The sequence below is a fragment of the Tribolium castaneum genome, chromosome 3 (genome assembly GCF_031307605.1).
Source record: "Tribolium castaneum strain GA2 chromosome 3, icTriCast1.1, whole genome shotgun sequence".
NCBI classification, from domain to species: domain Eukaryota; kingdom Metazoa; phylum Arthropoda; class Insecta; order Coleoptera; family Tenebrionidae; genus Tribolium; species Tribolium castaneum.
This window is the reverse complement of record NC_087396.1, coordinates 24,516,479-24,541,040: the sequence shown is the minus strand read 5'-3', so window position 1 is coordinate 24,541,040 and position 24,562 is coordinate 24,516,479. Positions and strand designations below refer to the sequence as shown.

At 33.5% G+C, this 24,562-nt stretch overlaps 5 protein-coding genes across 20 annotated transcripts; 3 read left to right on the top strand and 2 right to left on the bottom strand.

The window, feature by feature from the left end:
• The first annotated feature begins 585 nt into the window (after positions 1-585).
• On the top strand, positions 586-2,084 carry LOC663498 (uncharacterized). The gene is made up of 4 exons (XM_971362.5): positions 586-727; positions 779-797; positions 1,281-1,559; positions 1,609-2,084. Exons 1-4 carry the CDS (start codon positions 689-691, stop codon positions 2,025-2,027), a joined length of 756 nt encoding a protein of 251 aa, XP_976455.3. The 5' UTR covers positions 586-688; the 3' UTR covers positions 2,028-2,084.
• A 737-nt stretch (positions 2,085-2,821) lies between these two features.
• On the top strand, positions 2,822-6,563 carry LOC135265729 (uncharacterized). Its single transcript, XM_064355758.1, has 21 exons — positions 2,822-2,914; positions 2,962-2,983; positions 3,029-3,061; positions 3,107-3,373; positions 3,423-3,512; positions 3,555-3,596; positions 3,647-3,733; positions 3,800-3,859; positions 3,928-3,975; positions 4,027-4,146; positions 4,196-4,255; positions 4,309-4,347; positions 4,392-4,502; positions 4,550-4,615; positions 4,665-4,772; positions 5,182-5,259; positions 5,480-5,524; positions 5,575-5,637; positions 5,686-5,829; positions 5,892-6,038; positions 6,087-6,563. The coding sequence occupies exons 1-21, from the start codon at positions 2,870-2,872 to the stop codon at positions 6,512-6,514; spliced, it is 2,103 nt and encodes a 700-aa protein (XP_064211828.1). The 5' UTR covers positions 2,822-2,869; the 3' UTR covers positions 6,515-6,563.
• Positions 6,564-6,883: 320 nt separating this feature from the next.
• On the top strand, positions 6,884-8,218 carry LOC663458 (uncharacterized). 2 transcript variants are annotated; one of them, XM_008196988.3, is made up of 5 exons: positions 6,884-7,013; positions 7,128-7,207; positions 7,259-7,274; positions 7,332-7,604; positions 7,656-8,218. In XM_008196988.3, the coding sequence occupies exons 2-5, from the start codon at positions 7,163-7,165 to the stop codon at positions 8,114-8,116; spliced, it is 795 nt and encodes a 264-aa protein (XP_008195210.1). In that variant the 5' UTR covers positions 6,884-7,013; positions 7,128-7,162; the 3' UTR covers positions 8,117-8,218. The 2 variants fall into 2 exon arrangements, with proteins under 2 accessions (XP_008195210.1, XP_008195209.1); XM_008196987.3 differs by having other exon boundaries at positions 6,930-7,071.
• On the bottom strand, positions 8,122-10,882 carry RhoGAP5A (Rho GTPase activating protein at 5A). Of its 2 annotated transcripts, XM_064355759.1 has the most exons (9): positions 10,697-10,882; positions 10,566-10,619; positions 10,310-10,517; positions 10,021-10,257; positions 9,758-9,972; positions 8,899-9,129; positions 8,715-8,852; positions 8,557-8,662; positions 8,122-8,512 (listed from the first exon to the last, which is right to left on the bottom strand). In XM_064355759.1, the coding sequence occupies exons 1-9, from the start codon at positions 10,743-10,745 to the stop codon at positions 8,338-8,340; spliced, it is 1,413 nt and encodes a 470-aa protein (XP_064211829.1). In that variant the 5' UTR covers positions 10,746-10,882; the 3' UTR covers positions 8,122-8,337. The 2 variants fall into 2 exon arrangements, with proteins under 2 accessions (XP_064211829.1, XP_974581.1); XM_969488.4 differs by lacking the exon at positions 10,566-10,619 and having other exon boundaries at positions 10,697-10,881.
• Positions 10,883-11,596: 714 nt separating this feature from the next.
• On the bottom strand, positions 11,597-24,538 carry PIP5K59B (Phosphatidylinositol 4-phosphate 5-kinase 59B). 14 transcript variants are annotated; one of them, XR_001575093.2, is made up of 19 exons: positions 24,237-24,538; positions 23,944-23,978; positions 22,020-22,173; positions 20,768-20,979; positions 20,576-20,717; positions 20,349-20,524; positions 20,084-20,299; positions 19,802-20,031; positions 18,925-19,057; positions 18,788-18,875; positions 18,345-18,407; positions 17,122-17,196; positions 16,891-16,941; positions 16,513-16,719; positions 15,289-15,463; positions 15,028-15,224; positions 14,627-14,730; positions 12,498-12,651; positions 11,597-12,440 (listed from the first exon to the last, which is right to left on the bottom strand). XR_001575093.2 is itself a non-coding variant. In XM_015981194.2 (18 exons), exons 1-18 carry the CDS (start codon positions 24,349-24,351, stop codon positions 12,429-12,431), a joined length of 2,385 nt encoding a protein of 794 aa, XP_015836680.1. In that variant the 5' UTR covers positions 24,352-24,538; the 3' UTR covers positions 11,597-12,428. The 14 variants fall into 14 exon arrangements, 13 of the variants coding, with proteins under 13 accessions (XP_015836680.1, XP_064211827.1, XP_015836683.1 ...); XM_015981194.2 differs by lacking the exon at positions 12,498-12,651; XM_064355757.1 differs by lacking the exon at positions 12,498-12,651 and having other exon boundaries at positions 15,070-15,224.
• Positions 24,539-24,562: the final 24 nt, after the last annotated feature.

Below are 24,562 nucleotides of genomic sequence, written 5' to 3'. Positions count from 1 at the left end.
TTAAAATTTACGATATTTGACTTGTCGGTAAAAATCCCACATTTATAAAAATACAGATAAATAAGACTGACTTTTTCAGCGCTTGAAGTAATTCCTACTTAAGCATTTTATTTTACCGCAGTAAGGTGTTATCCATAATAAATTTTGCATTTTGACTCGACTTTTGCAATAAATCAAATACCTGTAAGCCGTTCAATTATTTGGTTTATTTGGTCAAGAACAACAAGTAATTTTCAAGTTAATTTCCTATTTGTGCACGGATATTTACTGAAAAACTAGTGCACCTAAATCTAATTACCACAGAAAGAAAAAAAGTGGCTAATTTTTAATAAAACCTGTTCAAACAAATAAAATTATAAACAGAAATTTCATACAAACCATAAATGCGATTGTCTGAAATTATTTATATTTTGTATAAAATGTTTCAATTGCTGAATCAAGCATTAAATATAAAAATTAATGCGTCATGTCATATTTGCCATTTACACACCCGTTTATTGCATTTAGATGTGTGTAAAAGAAGATTTGATGAACAAGAAAATGAAACTGCAATAAAATTTCATTAAAAATATCAAGCATGAAATTGTTTTTAAAAGCGTCTTACGCTAGAGCTATAAAACTGTGCAATTATTGTTTTTTAATTATTTCGTATTTGATTTTTGCGGCATTTGATTGTGAGAGAGTTAAAATGAAGGGGAAAAGTTTACTCGTTTTGATCATAACACTGGTAAGATATACATAAATTAATTGTAATTTCTACACTCATTTTAAATCACAGTTAAACGTCCAACAGCATGGTGAGTATTATCTTTAGTACTTATTGCTTCAACAATCAGCGTAGGAGTAAAGCGTTCCATGTGATGATACTACGTGTTGTTAAATAAAGCAAAAGTCTTTCATCTCAAATAAATTACAAAAAATATTTGAAATAGCTATCTTCAGACACAGTATCTGTACCTGATATCTTTTCTAAAAGTCTGAAATGGAGTCTTTGGGCCTAAGTTTTGGTAATTTAATTTTTTTTATTACCCATAAATACCAAAGGACAGTATGCTTTAAATTGAATTAATTTCAGTTGCACATGTCATAAAAGAACAATGATCAGTAGAAATTTCAATCATTTAAATTTGGCGTGAAGTGGCTATTAATAAGGTGTTTATTGGTTTTAGGAATCCACCAGATTTTTTAATTAAAAACACATAATACTCCTTTTTTAATGAAAATAACGCCAGTCCTACGCACTTACTTCAAACAATCATTTCTCAGACAAAAATTTTCAGGTGTTTTCTCCTTTGTTAACACAAACATTCATTTACCAAAATACACCTCATCCTTCCAGACGCGGTCTTTCAAAAGCAGCTTCCCCCAGCTATTCCAGTTTGAATCCATTCCCTCCACCTTCCCTTCTTTGGGCAGTTTAGCATCCTTCCCATCCCTGGATAATCTAGGTTTTGACATAGAAAAAGACTTGGAGAAGTCCCTCAAACCCATGAAACTGACCCAAGCTAAAACATCGATGGGCAACGGCGTCGGAGGTGTCACAATAATCGACGCTGTTGGTAAAAAAACACCAAAACCAAAAATCCAACACTTTCATTACAATTCTAGGCAAACAGTTGATCAAAAAAGACGGAACACTTTTGGAATGCTTGGGCAAAATCACCACTCAACAACCGTTCTGTCTAGGCGAACTTAAACGCTTCCAGATTAAATTACGCAGTGATTTTTGCTTCTCGGAACATTATTCAAAAATCAACAATTTCTTGTGCATCGGACAGCCTGATCACACTGGGATTACTTTCAATTCAATTAACGGGAAATATTCTTGCAGAGGTTCGGATGAAAGACCGGCGGTTTTGATGGCAATTAACGAGTACCAGAATTTGTGTGGGAAATTACCGTGGGGTAACACTTATTATTATTTCCCGGATCCGAAGCACCCCTTCCATGTGCAGTTGCCAGATCCGGACTTGAAATGTAGGGAGAATACCCCCGACGTCTGCGTTTTCAACTTGGCCCAAAAGTAATTTTTTAATGTTATGATTTGTAATATTGAATATTGAAATAAATAGGTTCACATGTGAGCTGGTTTTTATTTACTTCATTAATTTCACCAAAAAATTGAATTCCCGCTTCAAGTAATCAACATTTTTATTATGATGTCTCATTTCATAAAGCCATATAACGGACAGTTGCATTAATTTTATATCTTCTTGGAAAGAAATATTCATATCTCATTTTTCAAATATTTATGACAAAAAAAAAACGAATCCTGTCTAATTCCTTTATGATAGTGTTTAAAATATTTGTCTTCTAAACGGTAATACTTAGATTATTATTAAAAAAAAACAAACGATAAATCGTAATTTTTTTAATACAGGGTGTCCTAGCGAGTTGAGAAAATTCATTATTGTAACTTTTTACATAAGCCGTAGATATTAAATGTCTGCATTACATAAAATTATTTTCAAATATACAGGTAGTTTCAGAAATGCGCTAAAATATGTCCAATAACTATTTAACAACATCAGTTTTAAAAACTAAAATATAGTGTTCTATTAAAAAAAATATATAGAATTGTACTGTAGCAACATTTTGATGACTGTTAAGCCGTGTGAAACGAGCGCCTTAAATTGATTACATAAAACGCTCCCTCGTAGCGACATTAAGCCAAGAATTATTAGCTGTGTCAAAAGACAATACGCAATATTTAAATAAAACAAAACCCATCGTTTTGCGCACCATTAAGAAATAACATAAAGAGGCTGTGGGCCGTTGGAGAAATAATTAAATACAAGAGCAAATCGTATTAATGCAAAGTTTTTAATAAGCCGTATACAAACTGGCCTTAAGCTCATTTTGCAGAAATATGCTGGTGCAGGAACGTGTTGTTTTTCTTTTAAGCATACTCTCTGTGAGTATTCACTACTAAGTGAAATTAACGTAATTTTGTTCTTTCAGTCCAGTGTTATTTATTGTTATGGTAAGTGACTGAAATAATGCAAAAGAAATTTTTCGAATTTTTTAGAAAACTTCCAAATTGATGCACTAAAAGGGCCAGGTAATTTTATTCAAATTGGGACAAGTTATTGTACGATTTTTTCAGACAATTATATCATACATGAGGACGGTAAAAGTAGTTTTAAACCAGCGGTTGCAACGACCCACATCAAACATACACAAATTTTTCAAACAAATGGAAATGTTTTGGAACTTCCAAATCTCACGCAACGACTAGTTAACACTATTAAAAAATATGCACTAGAAAATCGGGTAAAATACTGCGACTTGTTACCAGAGGTAGTGAGAAGGCTTTATCAAAGAAAAGAGATTGCCTGTGGTTATTCTGCATTCGATCCAATTTGTAACAATCGTATAAATTTGTGAAATTTATCCACAATGCGTTTGATTAATTTTTTTAGAAAATGAAGCTCCCGTAGTGGATTATGTGCCACTTCAAACGCCTTTCTATTTTGATAATAAATACGCCGATGTTTTACCACCAATTCCAGGTAAAAAATACATTTTATTCCGGATTTAATGCATTTTTGTAGAAACTGATTACTCGCCCACATTTCCCTCTTTTGCACAACCAGGTTTGTTTCTAGATATGTTTTTCAAATTAATTTTCTCGTGAATTATTTAGACCTGAACTATCAGCCAGGTTATTACATTTACAAACCGCCACCTAAAGTTTTTCCAATAAATCGTTACCAAGACTTTACGTCTCCCGGTAAGCTCACAAATACGGGATTTTTCTACATATTTGCACTTTTTAAACAAACAAATACTCTTGCAGCAAAAGTATACAAGCCAGCTAAACCCTTATGGCAACTCCCACAACTAAATCTAACAAAAGGTTTTACATTTTAATTAATTTTACAACTTTAGCAGTTATTATTTCCTATTATGTACTGTATGTTTTAGGCAAATATAAAATTAATCCACCCTCATTTAATGGTAAGCCTAATGAAGGTGAGACACTTGAGTTTTTTTTTTTCAATTAATTTCATAATTTTTTATCAGATATCGTATCTTCTAGTGATCCTATTCTTCCAAAATTGAGTGTACCAAAAAAATGGGAGCCATATTTGCCTCAACTTGCCCATTTATTAAATGAAGATCGCCAGTCAAAAAAACCACAAGGTTTGCTACTTTTTCAAAAGTAATGACACTATTTTAAACATTTCAATAGATTCAGGTTCTACAACAGATGGGGAAAAAATACCTAATAATAAAGAGGAACCACTTTCAGGTTTGAACTAGAAAAACGATTTTCCGTACAGTTAACCCATTTTCTTTTATTAGATGATGAGTCGCAAGATGGTCCAAGTGTACCGAAATCTAGTAAGTTTTAACTAGTGTGTTTCATTTCTTGAAATTTATTCTAGATGAATCTGTCCATCCCGAAAGTGAAAAACCGAAAACTGACGAAAGAAATGACATACAACCGCCTGAAAACAAGAACAAACAGGGATCTGGAGTTCCGCCTTTATTGCGAGGTTTGAACTTTAAAAAATTAAGCAATTTATTTAAACAAATAATTCAGGAACATTCGGAACTAGAAAAGGAGGCAACAATTTTTTTTCTCCAAGACCAAGTCAACGTAAAAGAGGTTTAAAAACTATTCTCCTTTAGTGAAACGCTACTTATAATATTTTTAGGGCGAACTTTGAATTATCGTGGTTATTACGAGAAAAATTTGGCAAAGAAACAAGGTTCTTTACTGAAGTCACGGACAATAAGTAACAAGTTTAGAAAGAAGTTTCGAGGTAAAAATAAAACTTAACGAGTTTTGTTTAAAAAAAACTAATTTTAATTATCTATTTTTTCGTCTAAACCCGGAGCAGCTTCGGGCAATGGTTCCGGTTACAGAGACGATTAAAATTTTTAACTAAATCAACTAAAATTCGTAGAGCAATGCGGTTTGTTCCATTGAATTCAGCGGCTTTTTCTCTGTATTATACCAACATTTAACGAGATGTAAAGTTTTAATTTTTTTTGCAAAAAATTAAGATAGGTATTTCTTATAGTGGAAAATTTTATTCAATAAAAAAATTCATTACTTGAAAACTAAAAGTCGTAGAGCAATGCGGTTTGTTCGTTCTCAAAAAGATCATTGTTTTGCAACTTATAGTTTTCGAGAAAATTGCAAATAAAATTCATTTTCGGTCGTTTCAGGACGTGAATACGACCAAGGATTTTCAAGACAAAATCGCCCCTTTAAATACAACAATGAAGGACGTACAACTTATACAGGTAATTAATATGCAGAGAGTTTTCTAACATTTTAAGGTCAAGAATAAACTTTTCAAATCGCTGCATATTCAATCTATTTCAAAATTTTCACAAAAAATTGTTTCCATATTTTCGAATTATCGCTTTGGAGGAATTTACTACAAAAATGCAAATAGTTTTAACTTTGCGATTGACTCGGATTTTTTGAAACGCAAAAATATTTGTGATTCTATTGTTTCAGCCCCTATTTACCTAAATATCAGCAAACCAGAGAAAGGAGAAGGGGGTAAATTACAGCCAAAAATATTTTACAGTTTTATAATACGAAAATTTCAGAATTTAGAGTTTTTGGACGTGGTGCCAATGCCGCATTAGATAACTTTTTAAAGCAAAATAAAGGTAATAACTGTTTTTCTTCCAACAGATTTGAAGCAACGATAATTTCAGGTTCTGTCTTAAAGAGTAATCCTTATTACACCGTCTCTCCAGAGATGGGCTTACCAATCGGTTTAAAAATGTTCCAATACCCTTTTAATGAGACTCACATTGCAAACAAAAGCATCGTAATTAGTCTCCACCCAAAACCATCAGGTAAAATAACAATTGATAGAAGACAGCAATCAAATAGCAATAATTTATTACGAATTTTGTAGAACTGGTCAAAAAACAAGACATCTCGAAAATCAACGATGTCAAATTCAAAATCGGAACAGACGGTAAAGTCATCCCTCAACACAGTTTCAGGTCAAACGCGAAAAAGGGAATCGGTGGAACAACTGTGGCCAAATTCCAACCCAGCGGTACCAGGTCATTTTTTCTTTTAATTTAATTATTAATTTCACATTTAGGTAAAACATTCATAATACGGAACAATCGTTTGTCGACATGTCAAGGCCAAATATCTCCAGAAACAGGCGACTGCAACGGCCAGCTCATCCCATTAGTTCGGCACACAGTTACTGATAATTGCTACATTAATGATTTTCCCCGAGTTGCTGACTTTGTTTGTTTGTCGACAAGTGCCGGACCTGAACCCATTTATATGACCTACTACAGCAATCGGCTTAAATGTGAAACGGACGCTTCCAATGCAAATTTCAAGACATTTGATGCGTTTAATCGAGATTGCGCTAAACATGCCACAAGAGCAACTTACAAATATTATACTAATGGACCTGTGGACGAAAATGCAAATTGTACCAACGATAATCCCAAAGTTTGCACTTTCGAGGAGAATTTGGTGCTGAAAGAGGGGTCCCGGAATGTTCTCAACTGATAATTATTTACAGTCTCTGTAGAAAATAAATTAATAATTTAATAATCAACATTTATTTGTTAATCCAGAAAATAATGACAACATTTAAAAACCCCGATTGAAAATTTTTGTTGGCGGGAACATTTTCGTCGTTTGGAAATTTGTAGGACTTAACCTTTTCACTACCCTTCAAAATTGTAAAAAGTACCACACATCAGTAAAAATCATTCGTTCTTTAACATCAGTCTTTTTATCAGCAAATTTTCTATAACAAACAAATCCGATCAAATGAAATTAAAAAATGCAATCTGTCAGTTATTTATTAGCAATTTTTTTAATCACAATAAAGATATTTTTGACGCTGTTAACAAGTAATAAGATTTTTTTTTCAACTGCACTTTCTGCCACTATCTGCAATGTTGACCCTAGATCAAGGCTTACAAACAAGTTCTTCAAATACTCGTAATATTTAACGACTGCGAGTCAAGATATCGTGCATTGAGTCATACACATCGTGCAGGTAAAGCACTAAAATAATTACAGCTACAAATAAAATCCAACCTTTCAAAGTGCACAAACTAATAATAAACAAACTTTAATAGAGTCCCGTAGTAATAATTTCAATTCGCTTTAGATTTTTTCACAGAGTAGGTGTGCTATTTACTTAAAATGATAACCGAATGGCAAAAAATCTTTCTCCTTTTCATCTGCTCCGTAAGTACCCCTAAAAAAACAACTAATCCAATTATCGGTTGCGCATTTTAGTTCCGCTACACACAGTGTGAGTGAATTTTGTTACAAGGTCGCACAATCGGTCGCAATATGCATAAAATTTCAGCTGTTGATTATTATGACTTGGAAAATCTCGGGGCAAATATTAACCGAGAGGTGCAGGAAAGTCTCAAACCCCTTAATAATTTAGGCGCAACTATTACCCAACGTGTGAATAAGGAGATAGAGCACGTACGTCAGTTACCCTCAAGACTTGATACTTTAGGTGAAACCATCTCACAACAAGTGTATGAGGGTTTGAGACCAGTCCGTGAAATGCAATCCCGCATGAGAATAAAGTTTGGGACAGAAGGAGGAACCACAATTGCAACCTTTCAAGGTGCAGAAATTCGAATTTTCACTCAATTCAATTTTAAATTTGCAATTTCAGATAATAGACAATTTATCATCCGAAATGGCGTAATGTACACCTGCGGAGGTCAAATATCGCAAGAAACCGGTGCCTGTTCTGGCAGTTTGAAAAAAGCCACATTAAACAACGAGAAAGATTTTTGCTACGCTAATGTTAACACCATTATTAACAATTACTACTGCATTGGCAATGGTAATGTAAATACCGGTTACGTCAACGGGAAAATCTATTGTTCCAGTAATGATGGGAGTAAGACTTTGCTGATTTCGGAACAGGATTATAGGAAACAATGTGGGAATGTTGCAAATTCGGTGACTTACAAATACTTCACCAGTCGTAAATTGGGTGACCATGATAGTGGGGTCCATTGCACGGGAAATGAGCCCAAGATTGTTTGCACAATGACCGAAAATCGCCAAAATGTAGGCACTAATGTTGTGCAAGTCAATGGAGGCTCGTACATCAGCAGCACAAATTAATTGCACTGATTGAAAAAAATTTATTTCAAAAAGTTTTAATACAATTGTATGTGTATTGTAAAAATAATAGAGTACGTGAGATTACAAATGGTAGAAACACTAGTACCTTACCGATAATACTTAATATTGCCTTGTATATCACAAAAATAATCACAATTGATTTTGCACCGAAAACACAACGAAAAATTTTTAAACCAGAGAGCATTGTTGTCTTTTAGTCGCTAATTTTTAAAAATACGTTCACAATGTGTGATGAGAGTTTCAATTAATAAAATATCACTTGTCATATCAGGCATTACGTCGCTTGCAGATTCGCTTGGTCCAATCAGAGTTGGGGCAAAAACAGTTGCCAAGTTGTGAGAATTCATTTTATTTATTGCCGAATGTAAAGACACCCTACAATTTTATTAATACCAACACAATAAAAAAATTAAAAATACCTGTGTAAATGCTCAATCATGTATTTCAAAGTATCATAATGTGCTTTCGGCAATGATTTAAGGGCGTGCTTAACTGACGACATTTTCAAATCGTGATTTTTATGTTCTGTAAACAAAACCTAATCTCTGAAATTATTTATACACCAATCACGACTTACGCATGGCGTCAATGAGAAGTGGATGAACGATAAATGTAATAAGCGGAATTGGTAAAAGTCTAAGATATGATTTTAACGCCCCTGTTATTACATTAACATTTGGGTATTTTTCCTGACTTAAATCGGCTTTATCGCCATCTGAAATTTTCATTGAAAAAAATATATGCGCACCTTTAACACTGACCTTTATCGAAAGCCATTTTAATCGCTTCAATTTCTTCAGCAAAACCACTCAAACGATAAATTCCCTCCGTTGTAAGTCCTCTAGCTTCAACTTCAGCCACACATTTCGTTACCACAAATGGTAATTTGGCATTGTGGGCTGTTAAAAGTGTGGTCAGTTCAATACCAAACACTCCACGAAGATATTTCAAGTCGGGGACACAATCGTTGGGGAATTTCTCAGAACAGCGAACTGTAAATGTTACAGCCAATGTCCAGCAAGTATTTAAACAAAACTAAATCTAGGAAACAAAAATTATTACTTCCTTACCTTTTCAAGTCAAACCTCTGCTAAATAAAGAACAAGACAACAAACAGATTTTTACAAATAAAAAAAAACTTGTAATTTGTAATCAATGTTAAACTACGTTTTATTTATTTAGCGAAAATTGTTTCAATTATTTTCATCATTTCTCAGATATTATACAATTTATTCCAGAAGTGAGTAACGACACATTTTTTCATCAGAAAAAATAATCATGAACTTTATTATCTACTACGATAAATAAACTTCTGAATCTCATTGTCACAGTACAGGGAAAAAACATATCAATATTTATTTACGTTGATCGATCAAAAATTAGACCTTACCTTCAACGTAACAACCAACTAATTGCAAATTAAAAATGTTTATTATTATTTATTTGTCTGTAATTTAACGTAAAATTCGTTCAAGAATTTGAATTGCATTATTTCCTCGGAATGGAATGCAACGAAAGGTCAAATTATCAACTAAAAATGCATTCCACCCTAAATTGTCCTCAATTATCATCAATTACCGCAATGTCAACGAACCTAAACAATTAATTGAAACCACTTACCATGAGCTATCATTCCACAATCATCACATTTCTTTCCTTGAAACGTAAAGCCCCACAAAAAATTCCCACACAATTCACACCAATTAAGCCCCTTAAACGTTGTCAATTTAAACGCGTGTTGTTTTTCATATTTCTCTGGAAAATTGGGCCCTAATATCTGCTGACTTAATGGAATATTTGGCGGAATGTTTGAATCTTTCACGTAATTTTTATTTCTACAATCAAACAGTTTTCATTTGAACACTTGGAATAGAAACAATTACTTGGCATGTTCTTTGCTTAAAGCCCTCAACTTGCGCTTATTTAACGTCATGTAAGGACTCTCTTGATAATTAGCGGTGGCAAGTCTTTGCAAAATTAAAGGTGCCTTAAGTTCGAGATACATTGTGACTAAGCCATCAGCCACTAACGACCTGACACAGTCATAGCGTTTTTCCCTAACATAAAGCCCCGAATTTGGGTCATAGAAAAGTTTGTAATGATGAATTTTATCGTTAAATCTGGGAAAAATTATTGGTAATAATTCCGGGTGAGATAATGCGATACACTCACTTGAGACTCAAGGTGTGAAACTGGCCGTTGGCCGAGCGACTGCTGCGCACCAAATAAGCCCCATTTTCATGGGGGCTGAGGAGATTCTGGGCCTGGATGTGCGTGATAGCCCCGTGGTAGTCGCGGCCCAAAAAACTGGGCAAATCGGGAGGCACCTCGTCACTGATTATGGGAATAGGGACGGGAGCAGCCAGCTGCATACGGTACACTAAAACCACAACATGGGGGTGCAATGGAAAAATCGTGAATTACGTACAGCGCAAGAAATCGAAAGACGGAGGGTACAAGTAGTTGCAACACGCCTCCATGTCTAGTTTATTTAAATTGAAAATTCCAACACCGACCATTTTATTGAGTTAAGTTAGGTTACGATAGCATAGCACTTACGGTCACTCTTCCAAACTGTGTGGATCGGGGAATCCGACTCGAAACCCATCTCGACGGTTATCTTATCTTAGTTACATTGATAACGGAGGTGCATTTTTATTGCATCGGTAAACATTTAATATTTTGGTGCACGAAAAATGACAGCAGGTAAATAATTACAAGGAAAAGTGACAGGTGAACGCCATTGGTCAAGTTAAGGCGGGGATTTCAAAAGCAAACAATTCGTAATTGAGGTTCATTTATTAGATCAAAAATTACACAATAAGGAATGTTACCTCTTTGTACTAAATTAACTTCAATAAAATTATCTATACGTAATAGTGAAAATAAATAATTTTACATTTTTTACATCACAATAATATTATGACTTAAATATTCCTACTCGTAAAATACAAAGTGTGTTAAAATGATTCTCATCTAGATAGAAATGAATTTAACGTCATAACAGTCAATTAATTGCATTCAAATGTTTGGTTAAGAAGCAAGTAAATATTGTGCAAGAAAACACCTTTTTTATTATTAATGTCCGTCAGTATGAGAAATTCATAGCGACTAGATGAAAATCATTTTAACACACCTTGTACTACTTTAGCCGCACTCAGTGTAATAAAAAGTAATTTTAGCACATTGCATTTTTAAATATTATGCATTCGATGCACTTTTTTAGTCATTTTTGACACGACTTGACAGATAAAGTGTGCTGAAAAGTACTATTTTACGGACAATTCCAGAAAAAAATGTCAGTTTTTCCATCATATTGTCGCTTTTAACGGCATTTTCTTTATTTATTGTATAGGTTTTAGAAAAATTGATGCAAATTAAGACAGAACTAGGGGACTGTAAAATTCAAATTTGACATATTTTTGACAAAAATAATAAAATTAGGATTTTACCGATATAACAGGTGTTGAGTTCTTATCATGAGCATGGCTAAAGTAAAATTATAATTTCAAGCTAAGATTTTTGCGCCCTCGAATAGCCGATTTTAAACCGTTGAAAAACAATAATAAAAATAACTTTTCACAATTGGTTTACTCTTATAATTGGTGAATTTCCTTGGCTGTAAATTTGTCACTAAAATCCAATTAACACAAAATCACACGGAAACACAGACTATTTTAATTGGTGATTCGTTTGACCCCAAAAAAAATTAATGCGCTGTTGCCATTTTTTCTACAGTTCTGAAAAATGTGATGTTGACATTTTTATGAATTGTAATGACAATGACAAGTTTAACTTACCGTCATGTTTATTAGTATTATTACGAAAAATGACTTTTTATTACGATATAGCGTAATTACTAATATTTTTTTTGGCAACAGAGAGCGCAACAAACTTAGTTTGTGTGTGAGTGTAGCACGTTAAGTACCAATAATGTGGAAATGAGCAATATTTATTCCCGTGATAATTTCAAAATAAAATCTAATCTACAAGGAAAAGTTGATAAAATTATTAAACAATTTAATAACAAAATATGAAATAATAAACTTGCAATATTTGGTTTAAATGCAACTTGAATTATTGCTTCGGCAATAAGTAAGTTTCTTGTAAATTTTTCCTGCTCTATTCTGCCTAAAACTACATTATACACTTATAACATAATATAGGTGAACGCAGTTTGGGTCTTATCTCCTTTGGCCTAATTTTATTCCACTGACACTCTTACCACATTCCTGAGAAATATTTGGAATAATGTTTGGCAGTAACTTGGCTTGTTATCGTTTCTTGCTCCTTAAAGGTGCGTCTAAAACACGAAATGATCAATTACATAATAACAAACCCTTGCTGGCAAACCACTAACCCAACTTCCTTTTATCATAGGCGTGCTTTTTGTGCTTTATGTATAAATAAATATAGTGTATGCAATAATAAACACGTGTGGACTTATCGATTGGCAATATATTGCATTTTTATCATGAAGCAAAATGATAAAATCATGCAATGCAGGTACTAAACTACAAATAATACATGTAAAAATGTTGAAATATTTATATTTTTAAAGCAAAATTCCACTAAGCAGTTAAAACAATGAGTATTAAAATTTTCGCTAACAATATACCTAATAACAATTTAATATAAAAATTCGTTTCTGCCAACAAATTCCAAAGCGTATATTCAAGTAATTATGATCATTATTACTCAAATACCATAATCAGCTACTACCCTACCAACATTTACAAATATGCACAATTACCTGAGCCATATACACAATATTTCATTTGCAAAAAATTACAAACCGACCAACAAATCGGTCCGACAACAGAGCGGTTTGAAGGTCAGTTCGATACGTATGTAAGTACACAACAATTATTAACTGTTTGTTTACAGGCAGAATACACAGAAAATAGTGCACGACTTGATTAACACGATAAATAAAAATATAAAAAGATGGACTTAATACTGGAGCATTACACCGGGTGGGCAATTAATTTAAATCAAAAATAATAAAACTTTGTATTGTTTCGCGTTAAAATTATGAGTCAATTAATATCACAGATACGTAAAAATCGAACTAAAACGTGTGGCTTTGATCCGAACTCGGTCCCACCCAGTGTAAAAAATAAAAGACCTAAACCCACTTCCTTTACAAATCAATAAATACGAGAAGATTATAATAAATAATAAAGCACAAACGGCCTTAGATATGAATCAAAACCACAGTATTGCAATTTACACATAGGTTTTTTCGCAGCGGGAATATTTTACAATTTGTCCTAATTGCACCGAATGGAATGTAATTACATTTCAATACTGCGAGCAGTAGGAAACACTTAAGAGTAAAACTTGGTTTTTATTAAACTTCTTTCATCACCATTTTCGCCAACGCATAAAAAAATACCTTCGCTCGATCCGCTACAATAAATAACGCAATAATTGGCACTTGTTTAAACACAAAGCTGGTTAGTTCATAAAAACCAAGTTAATGTAATACACACTAAAACACCAGTGTAATAGTGATATGCACGATTTTGATTGAATTATTTTATTGCCAATGAGAAATCCCGACAATACCACTATAACACCACTACGTATTTAGAATATTCTTGTCCTTTAAAGCGTTTTTTTTAATACAAACAAACAAAACGTGATGAATGGATGATCAGTCTGCTATTACACCTACATTTTCATTTGTAATCGGTGTCCACGCGATTCTTCAGCTGTTCCTGGTGGAATTTCCAAAGCAAGCATGAACCAACCGCAAAATCAACGTCAATAACGTCGGTGTACACAGAAGACAAATTAAATTAAGTAACCGCATGCACAAAAAAAAGACTTAAATACTAGCTAAAAACTAAATTTTTTGGAAATCAAAAGTTTCTTTTGTCATTTATTATAAACGGAGAAATAAATACAAAAAGCATGCCTAGCATAGAGGAGAGGAAGCGAGAAACGTAAACTGTGTACACGGACGAGTAAACAATTCCGTTTTCCAAAAAGTGGGCAATTGATAGAAAAAAAAACGAGCGGAAACTGATTAAGTTGTGTTCGATAAACAAAAACTAAACCGAAACTCTAAAAACGCAAATTTTGTAACGCAAAGCATTGGAGAAGATTTTTATAAAAAAAATATTCTAGTGTGATTAAAAAAAACGCCCAAAAAAGAAAAAAATTCGCGACAAGATTTATTAAATGTGAAAAGTAACTTAAATACCGTTGTTTAACGATAAAATAAGATCAGTTTCGGCCTAGATTTAGGTTTTGCGCTAAACTGTGTAATAACAACTGATTTACATGGTGAACCCCGTGGTGCGAGCCTTTGAAGGTTTGAACTGTTTGAATTGAAACCTTCAAAGTGTTTGAGTGATTGAAAAAGCACAAGTGAATTGTTATTGCAAAACTCACACTCAGGACAAAACCAAAGAAATCATCGTGTTTAATTACTGGGTGTGAAAAATGCATTAGTTGTGTTGTTTAAGGCTTGAAACTCACCATTTCAGAGGTGAGACAGTTGATGGCATGCTCCACCGTTTGTTTGTGATGTCCTGCCTTCATGGAAGTGTTGGACGATTGACGCAACGGTGTTGTTGGACATCCTAGACATCGCTTCGTCTTAACTAAGCTTTAACTAACTACTACTCGAAAAAAAGCTAATCCCCCATTCATAATTACTTGGATTTAATAAGCCATTTTACAAGATTAGTTTTATTGATTATTGCGCTCGGAATATTTCAACAGTTTTGGTTTGAAACAACAACAGAAAAAAAGAAGAGTGCAAAAAAGTGAGTCAACAAATGGAATGAATAATCAATAATCTAATCTAAAGAAATTAGTAAGAAGAGAGAGAGAGAGAATGACATGCAAATTTTTAGTCATTTTAGTGATACACTCACCCATATCGCCGCTACTTGATGATTCAGTAAATGAAGGCGTACCTTCGGTCCACGTGGGGGTGGAGCCCTCCACAGAGGCGGGGGGCGTCCATGCTAGCCCCCGAGAGTGGCTCGAATGACCAGCCCCCGAACTGCCCGACTCCACACTCAAAGAAGACTTGGTCTCAGCACGTGACTCCAATTTTATATCGGTTATACTAAACAATTCGCGACAAAATTTTAGTTCATGATATTTAAAAAAATGCATTGAGAAAAACTAACCTGACAACGTCCTCTTTGTAATTTTTGACCGTGACGTGATGGTGCGAATGATGAGAGCCGACCCTAACTCTGGCCGGTGTGGAAGAAGGAACTCCTTCAAGGGATGCAGAGGCTCTCTGTTCGAGGACTTCGTCGAAGGTTGGTGGAGGAGTACTGCAGCAGCTTGGAGCTACACCTGCATTGGTTGGTACATCGTTTTAAGCGCTACAGTCTAGCTGGGATGAGTTGAGTTAAGCATATCGAACAAAGCAGCAACTCAATTTATACAATGTAAAGAGAAAAGACGAAGCTCAAGAAACACAAACAACTAAATTATTACAAAGAAAACAAGTCGCGAAAAATATGCACGAAACAATTGTTACACAGTCTCGAAACAGCGTTCTAGAAGGTTTTATGGAATTTTTACTTCTCTAAAACTCTTAAAAATGAAAACAAATATTTGTTTCAAATTCATTCTAGCAAAGTTTTATGGACTTTTCTATGCCTTTACAACCCTCTGGAGTTGTTAAAAGTAGAAAAAAGACAATTGGTTCGGTTTTTAAAGTTTTGATTTTTGCAATTTTTGTCGCGATTTTGGTCGATCCAGGTACCCGGAACATTTATCAAGCAATAACTCCGGAACTTTTAGAGATAACCCTATGAAGAATACTTAATTCTTCAACAACAAAATTCATAAGTCAAAAATCAAAACGGTTTATTCCAATGAATTCTGTAGCTCATTTTACGTTTACGTACTGTACTAGCTTTTTTACACCACTAGCTTACTCGAAACATTATTTAATAAATTATTGCAATGTTAAAAATGGTGGATGCGCCAGGTTATTTATTTAAAAATTATAACTTAAAACTAAAAGTCGTAGAGCAAAACGGTTTGTTCCAGTGAATTGTACGGATCATTTTACCCATTATATTAGCAGTTTCAAAACTGTAAAAACGCCAACGTCGCATTTGAATTTTATAGATTTCGAAACTGTGCAAAAACTGTGAAAACACACACTCAAATTTTAACATAATCGTCCATGCCGTAAAAATGAACATCGCCAACATTCCAATTCAAATTTCCCCAAAGGCGTTCATTACTGTCGCCTTTACTTTTACGTAAATATTCATCTGAACGACTTCTCCGATGCGTTCTGGCATCATGCACAGAATCATCAACAAACAGAAGCGTGGTGTTATTGGCATGCGATCGTTTCGATACTACAAAACCACAATGCGTCGCACCTTTGCCATTAACGTTGCCCCCTTTTTTTACTTTGGGAGTGCCTCGGGGAGGAACTGGCGGGGGCACTTTAGGCTTACTTTCGGTACTTGACCGTCCTACGAGAACAGCAGGATACGAGGAGGCCGGAGGAGAAGTGAGAGGTGTTCCCACTGAAGAAGGATAGGCAGGAGGTGATATTTTGGCGGGTATCGTTTCAGTAGGACTCACTGAGCAGCATGAAAAAAAATTTTGGGGGAATACTCAACAGTTAATACAAATGGAAAACTCCATTTTGACCTTTAAATGCTTGAAAATATTTATCAGTTATTTAAAGGTCAATTGGACTTTTTCAACTCGAATTAATCGCTTGATGATACAACAAAAATGAAACCACTCACCGGTTTTGCTTCCGTTCTGTTGGCTAGCATTCACCTGCGCCTGCACAGTAGCTGTATAACCCAACACCACATGAATTAGCACAAAACGATTTACTTAAAAAGCACAAGATGAATTTGGTTTAAAAAGCAATAATTGATCGTCGGTAAGTAAGAGTTTTTGAAAATTCGTGAAAATTACTCAATTGATGCAAAAGCATTTACGAGCAACGATCTGAAACATTTTATACTCACTGTTGTTATCTGATTCTTCGTGTGGTCGAAGAGGTCGTGACAAAGATTTTCTTTTAGAAGGGGAATGCTTTAATGCTGTAACAAACAACACCGACTCGATTATAGCAACATTTTCCAAGCAAAAAAACTAAAACTATCATCCATTTAATTAAAAACAAAGCGTCAATTCTCACATGAATAAAAAATTATCAAAGTGAATGTAATCACCTTAATTATTACAAACACACAAACACATTAAACGAAAACAAACCACAAACAACATTACCTTAGTGTCTAAGTAGTTTGCAATTTATTAAAAATCTTGCAATTAGTGAGCAAAACAAAGACAAATTGGAATGAAATGCCGGAAAAGTCCACGATTCAAGAAAAATCAAGCATTTTCTAGTAGAATTAACTATTTTATTATACGATCGACATTTCAATAATACTAGATTTTTTCCAGATCTTGCTAAAAAATCAGCAAATTAAATCGAATATTTTGCATTTCTCGAGCTCCTTAGCCACCAAACAATGTTAAGTTGCTACAAAATTATGTAACTACATCGGTATATTAGTGTTTTTTATTCAACTTGATTCGTGTAGTCAAAATTAAAACGCAAAACCAAAAAATTTTGACGAAAATCACTGCATTAAGTCCAACAATTATTTCGGCCAAAAATAATGTTATTTTTTGAATTTTCAAGTGTTTCAGGCAAAACCAAGTGAAATACTAGATCGTTAAAACTGACTGAAAGATAACCAAATTTCATCGAAAATTTAAAAATAACTTTGTACAAAAGCTTGTCTGCTTCACTCTATTTAGCTGGTTCTTTCTTGGGTAAAATCTCGTCAAAAAGTCAATAGCATTTATGATATTATTTTGCGTAATCTAGATTCTTTTCACCGAAAAATTAAAAAAATAATGAAAATGAATACTATAAACATTCATTCGGTGTGATTTTTTAATTCCAAAAATATTGCCTGATGTTGCCCATTGCTTTTGTAGCGTTTCTCTGACACATTAATAAAAAAAAGCCACGCACACTTCACACGCGATTCTTGTTGTAACAACTTAATAAAATATGCCAGGTGAAAAGTGGGCTTTCCCGGCCTTAGATGAGTAAACTATTAAAGGAAAAGATTAAGAATCAAAGCGAATACAAGCAAAGAAAATCGAAAACAAAGAAAAAACTGTTAAAAATTAGTTAATAAGATGCAATAAAATACCGTGGGGTGGACTTTACCTATATAGCTGGTAACCAGTGTGCGAAACTTGCGATGATTGCCCTTAATCTCGGGCAAGTCCACTACATGAAGCATTGAAACACACACATACAGAGTCAGAGTCCAACATACTACATAACTACTCGCTACGAATTATAGAAGTGGTAGTAAGTGGCAATGAAAAATGGTAACGGGATTGATTATTAATTAATAATTAGATCCACTACTATAATTTGTAATAAAGAGGTAAAAATCCTGGCGTTGACATTAACACAAAGACTACATTAACAATAATGGTACATAAAAAAGTGGGAGGGCCAACTACGAATTCTGCAGAGAGAAAAACACGAAACATATTCCCGATTATTTCTTCGCCAGTTCAAAATTAAACCATTGACTGTTGTTAAAATGATCCCACATATCTGTTATGTTACATACAAGAAGATAATTGGGAGATACTTACGAGAAGGGATCTTTTTGAACACTTTCTCAGCCATGAATTTTTGAAACCTTTGAGCGTAAAAACTAGGTCTATGCACCGATACCGTATCCTAAAAAGTCAAACATTTAGCTGAAAAATTACAAGAATTAGAAACCAACCCCATCGTGAATCATCGACTTCCAAGTGTGTTCCAACTTCTTCTTTAGCCTATAGCTCTGCAAGATGTCGATTATTCCGATAAACAGCAGCAAACGCTCGCCTTTCGCATTTCTTGCAGGTATGCCCCCAGGACTATAATTTTCACTTGTTACGATACGTCAAATGTACATTATTTGTTATTTGTGCCTTCTTAAGAGCTTTATTTTTATTTTGCGAAATTTGTCAGAACGGAAGAAAAAGCACTAAATTTTTAGTTTCAAGCGTAAATCGCAGAAAAAAACAATAAATTGATTCGTAAATGATATGGCTCAAGCATTTTTACATTACAATGTTCTTCATTCAAAGAATATTCAAGATTTAACAAAATTTCGTCAAAAATTACCCAAAAAATGATAGAATTGAATCGACAATGGTGTTATTTTTGCCTTTTTCACGTTTTTAAGTTAAAAACTAAATAATCAAAATGAGATTTTGGGAAAACCTTTGTGATGGATTGTTAATCAAAAAAATAAAAATGTTGTAATGTAAGAACGTAATAATATTTGGAAAATTGAAAAAATAGGACAGCATTATCTATAAAAATAATTAAGATAAACTTAGATTCTGAGATAACCCTTTTTTTTCCTTGAAAACATTGTTGATTACAAAATTTTACGCCTACAATTTATTGCTCCATTGTGGGTAAAAATTTGCACATTTATCACAGCTGTACGAAATGCAAATTAATTAAAAAATAATCACTCAATTTGTATGAATCGAGATTACAATCGCGGTGCAATTATGTACTTGACATAATTGAAAAAAATGTGACTCACACAATAACATACTATTGTGATAACGTCACAGCTCATACAACACACTTTTTTAAGTACTTACGGAACATCCTCATCCTCATCTATAGGCTCCGATTCCGCTTGAATGCTCTCCATGGCAGTGGAATGCGCAACCAGTCTTTGTCGATTGATTGATCTACTCCTATTCAAAGCAGCAGCTCCGATCCTGTCCTCCTTCTCCCTTTCCCTTTCGTTATAAAGTAGGGCACCACTGGGATCAGATAAAGTACCCTCTTCAGGTACTTCTTCCAGATTATTACGAGATCTTTGTTCCTTGAAAAAATCGTAAAGATTGATTTGTAACGTTCGAGACAATTATAATTACTTGTTTCTCCCTCTGAGCCTGGTCCAAGTTATGAATCGTTAAAAGTAAACTATAATCCATAATTTTAAAACTTTCCAACACTCGACAATCGCGTTGAATCGTCTTGACTAAAGCATTATACGTATCAGCTTCCATTAAAATACCCTCAGGATGATGTTCCATAAAATCCAGATCTTTGTAAGTCGGGGAACGCTTTTGACTCTCCGCTTTAGACGCCTATTAAAAAACGAATCCATGTCGGAATGAACACCCATAGAAACTTTACCTTTCTTTTGTAAGTGCTTCCTTTGAGATCATACTTTTGATGCATCACTACTGAGCTAGGTAACAGATTATTCATAATTACCAGTCTTACATTTTTGCTATTACATTGATAACAGTACAAGCCGAAGAATTTCGGTAGTAACGTGCGCGGGTTTTGATTCAAATTCATATAATAACCTAGAAAAAAGCGCAATCGAACCAATTATTTAATGATTTGTGCAATCGTACCGGGTAACAATTTTTGCAAAAACTCTCCCTCCTTATGCTGTACAGTCTTAATAATAAATTCATCATCACTAGTCAAATAAAAAATCGATCCGCTAGCTCCCGGATTGGACAACTCTCTTAAGGGACTATCACACATTGACATCTACGAAATATTAAATTATTTAAAATCGACCAAATTCCATAAAAACTCACTAAAAAATCGTCAGGTTGTATTCCGAACAAATCTCGGAAATATCTAAAAGCTATAGGGGCGTAAGTTTTGAATTTAAACTCGGAAAAATGATGAGCTGGAGTGTGATTGGAGCCTTCGCTTGGAAAATTCGTCGTTTCAACAGTCATAAAGTCTTGCATTAATAAATCACGTTCAGGTTTTGATGCTAGACCTCCAACGGCATGTTGAATACCTATTGATTCAACAACACAAAACAATGATAAATTGAAACGATAACGGTGGGTGATGTCTGCTGTGTCTGTTAATTCTATCGATTTAAAAATAGACAATAACACGGAAAAAAACTGTCGTCTATTGTGTTTTCTAACACCTGATTAGTGCTAACCACGTGAATATCACATTTTTAGTAACGTTTCTATAAAAACTCGCTTTTTACGATTTCATTACATCTTGATTAAGGCGACTTTTCACAAAGCAATATTTGTTTACATTGCTTATGTCTCAATATCAGAGTCGAGCTTTAATAACGTAAAAATAGTAAACAGTGGTCGTAAAATTGTAACGCGAAAATTAGCAATCCCCGAAAAATATTTCCAAACATAAATAACACGAGACAGGAATCTAGCACAGAGAGACACAATAAAGAAAATTTAGTCTTGTTTATTTCGTCAAACACAAGTCTGAAAATAAGGGTCGTGTAATTTTGATTAAATCAAAGAAAAAATTGCGTATTTAAAACCGCTCACGTGTAAATTGAAAACAGATCACTTTTCGTTGAGTGATACTTTTTCAACTGCCTATTAATATTAATAAAAATCGCATCTGTGTTTTATCTCGTGACTAATATTTAATCATCAGCCTTTGCCAACAATGTTTACATAATAAATATGTTATATTTTTCGGTATTGACAATTTCAAAGCAAAAAATGACTGAAATTGAATAAATAAGTTACGAAATAATTGAAGTGTTTAATTAAAAATTTTCCGGCACTAAATACCACAAATTTCAACTACACACCGGCTTGTATTTTTCTCGATAGAAACGACTCCTCTTTAACAAGACACAACACTGACATTTTCCATCGACACGAGTTTGAAAGCCTTCGATGAGTAACTAACTAACTAATCACGACCGCACTTGGGCTTGAGGGTATTACGTAAAGACCTCACATACCGTCATCGATTCAGTTTTAATATCAACAGTCTTTGTGATAAGATAAGAGTGATGTTGAATGATCCACATATTAGCATTGAAAAATATTTGCCCTTTACCTAGTTGTATAGAACCCATAATTTGACTAGTCTGGATTTTTTTGTAGGTGATTTCGCCACCAACGCCGACCCTTCGATGGCCGATTTTCCTTTCCCTTTCCTTCTCCCTTTCGGCTTTCGTTTTGGCCACATTTGAGGACTGTTTTTGACCAGCCTGTAAATTCATCCAAAATCTTGCATACTTAAGTAGAAAATCACATAATCACAATTAACTTTATTCGCGCAAAAATACACAATTAAGCACTTAACTTACAAGAAAAATTATAAATTCCAAGTGGAAGAATTTGTAATGAAAAAATACAAACCAAACCTACCAACTATCGACTCTACTCGAACGTTAACTGGAGTGTTCTGGTTTGTTAATGTTAGAATAAAAAAGTTCCTATGGTCAAATCAAAGTTTTATTATCGTTAGCAGTCATAACAATTAATTAAAAATGTTGCACAGAGTATGTTACAACTATCATGACCTATTGCACGACACTTTTCAAATCGTACTAACTAGCAAATTTCAAATAAAAATCAAACACTTGTAACACAGCCGTCTGGAAAAATTGTTTTGAAACTAAGACCATTAATACAAGATATAGACAATATTCTAATCTTTGCTGATTAAATTGTTGAGATAAATGACGAAATTTGCCACAACAAACTTATCAAAAGTCACATTTTTATATCTAAATAAACTAGCTTCCGTATACTGTTTTTTGATTACTATTTATTACCAAAAAAATCCATTAATTTAACTGTATACGAGCGAGAGAAAAAAAATAAAGATTTGTAAAAAATTCTCTCTACCAAAGAACTAAATTATCCTAATGTTTTGCCTTGTGTTATTTTAATTATACAAAACAAATTCTGTTCACATTTAGTTAAAGTTTAAATTCTCCAAGCTTAAAATTTTTTTTAATAATAATTAAGGTAATAATTTAAATTCATGTATTTCTTTGACCTTTCATTATCAGTATTTATTACTTTTTAACTGTTAAACTGATAGCCATAACAATAAAATCTCTACTGAATACGATAGTTTTTGTCATTTAAGCATCTGATTCTAGGATTTAATTGCGTTATCAAATTATTCTTGCTCTTGATGTAAAACCACATCTTACAAAAATAAGTCACCCCTTATCAACAAACCAAATAAATTGATAAAAGCGTTCGTCAGAGAATGTTAAACAAAAATAAGACTTTCGTCAAATTATTCAAATATCAATTATTGACTTACACTTACATGCATATGGATTTAAAAAATAGACATAATAGTATGTGAAAGTGAAATATTACAATGGCCTCCAAACAAGGCAATCAAAAAATTGTGCGAAAATTCCTTGTCACTTTCTAATTCCGAACTGGTGTTAAATAGATAAATTCCATAATAATCATAACAGATCAAATATTGAAATAATCATAAGTATTTTTATCTCAAAGTTTTTCGAATTCTCGTCACGATCTTATTTGCACGAATTTGTTACTTATGTCCATGGAATTTTAATTTCGAACGGCATTATTCAATGCAACTTGCGAAGACCTTGTTCAGGTGTCACTTCACACAATGATCAGAAAAAAAAATCCAAAATATTCATGTTTTTGTGAAAAAACAAGTAAACAATTACATTTTTAATACTATAATGAGCAGTTTACGTCATGATGTAGTTTTAATTTTGCCTTGCAACTGTTTAAAGGTGACATCTTTTACTTAATCATATCTTTTATCAGGCATGAATTAGAAAAATCCAAAGTTTATGAAACACAGTAAAATCTAATTTGTGTTTTCAAATAGCTCCTTCCTGTACTAGTTTTTGAGTGGCAATTTATTACAATCATTAAAAACGCTCGTAATGATCTATTTTGAGATTTATTTAATTTCTGATTTAAATTAAGAAAGCGGGGAATTTGGCACGACCAATTAATTTTCTACTTACATCCTGTAGCGCTCTTTGTAGTGAAGAGTCCTTATCTGTAAAAAAAAATAAACGAACGTAAATTTCCCTCGAGAAATAACCTGGGTCTGTGATTCCCCAGAAAATTAAAACTAATTAAAGTCGTGTCATTTAAATATTCAATTCCATCAGCAGCACGATTAAATCTGATTATTATGAAGACAACAATCCGATTTCGTGCTAAATAGTGAATCATGACCCAAAAACTTGACGTGGCTTGCACGCTCCACAAAAGTAATTTTCCAAAGAATCAATAAAAGCATTGTTTACGGTACCTTCACTCTCGTCCAGGGAGTCGTGTAGTCCTCCTGAATCCTTTGCATTGTTCATACTTATTGTTAAAGAAGGTTCAACAACTTCGATAGTTTCTATTGTATCACCCGAAGCCATTTTGCTCACTTATTTAAACTGACCCGGGACTATTTTCACTTAATATTTACAAAGCCACAACACATCACTAACAAATTACACAAAATTATTAAACTTTTAGCACACATTTTGGGAATGAAACCAGTTGCCATTTACAACTTTGACATAAACATATTCCAGTGACATGATTGACATATTTATCCCCCACCCGAGCAGTGAGCTGTCGTGACCC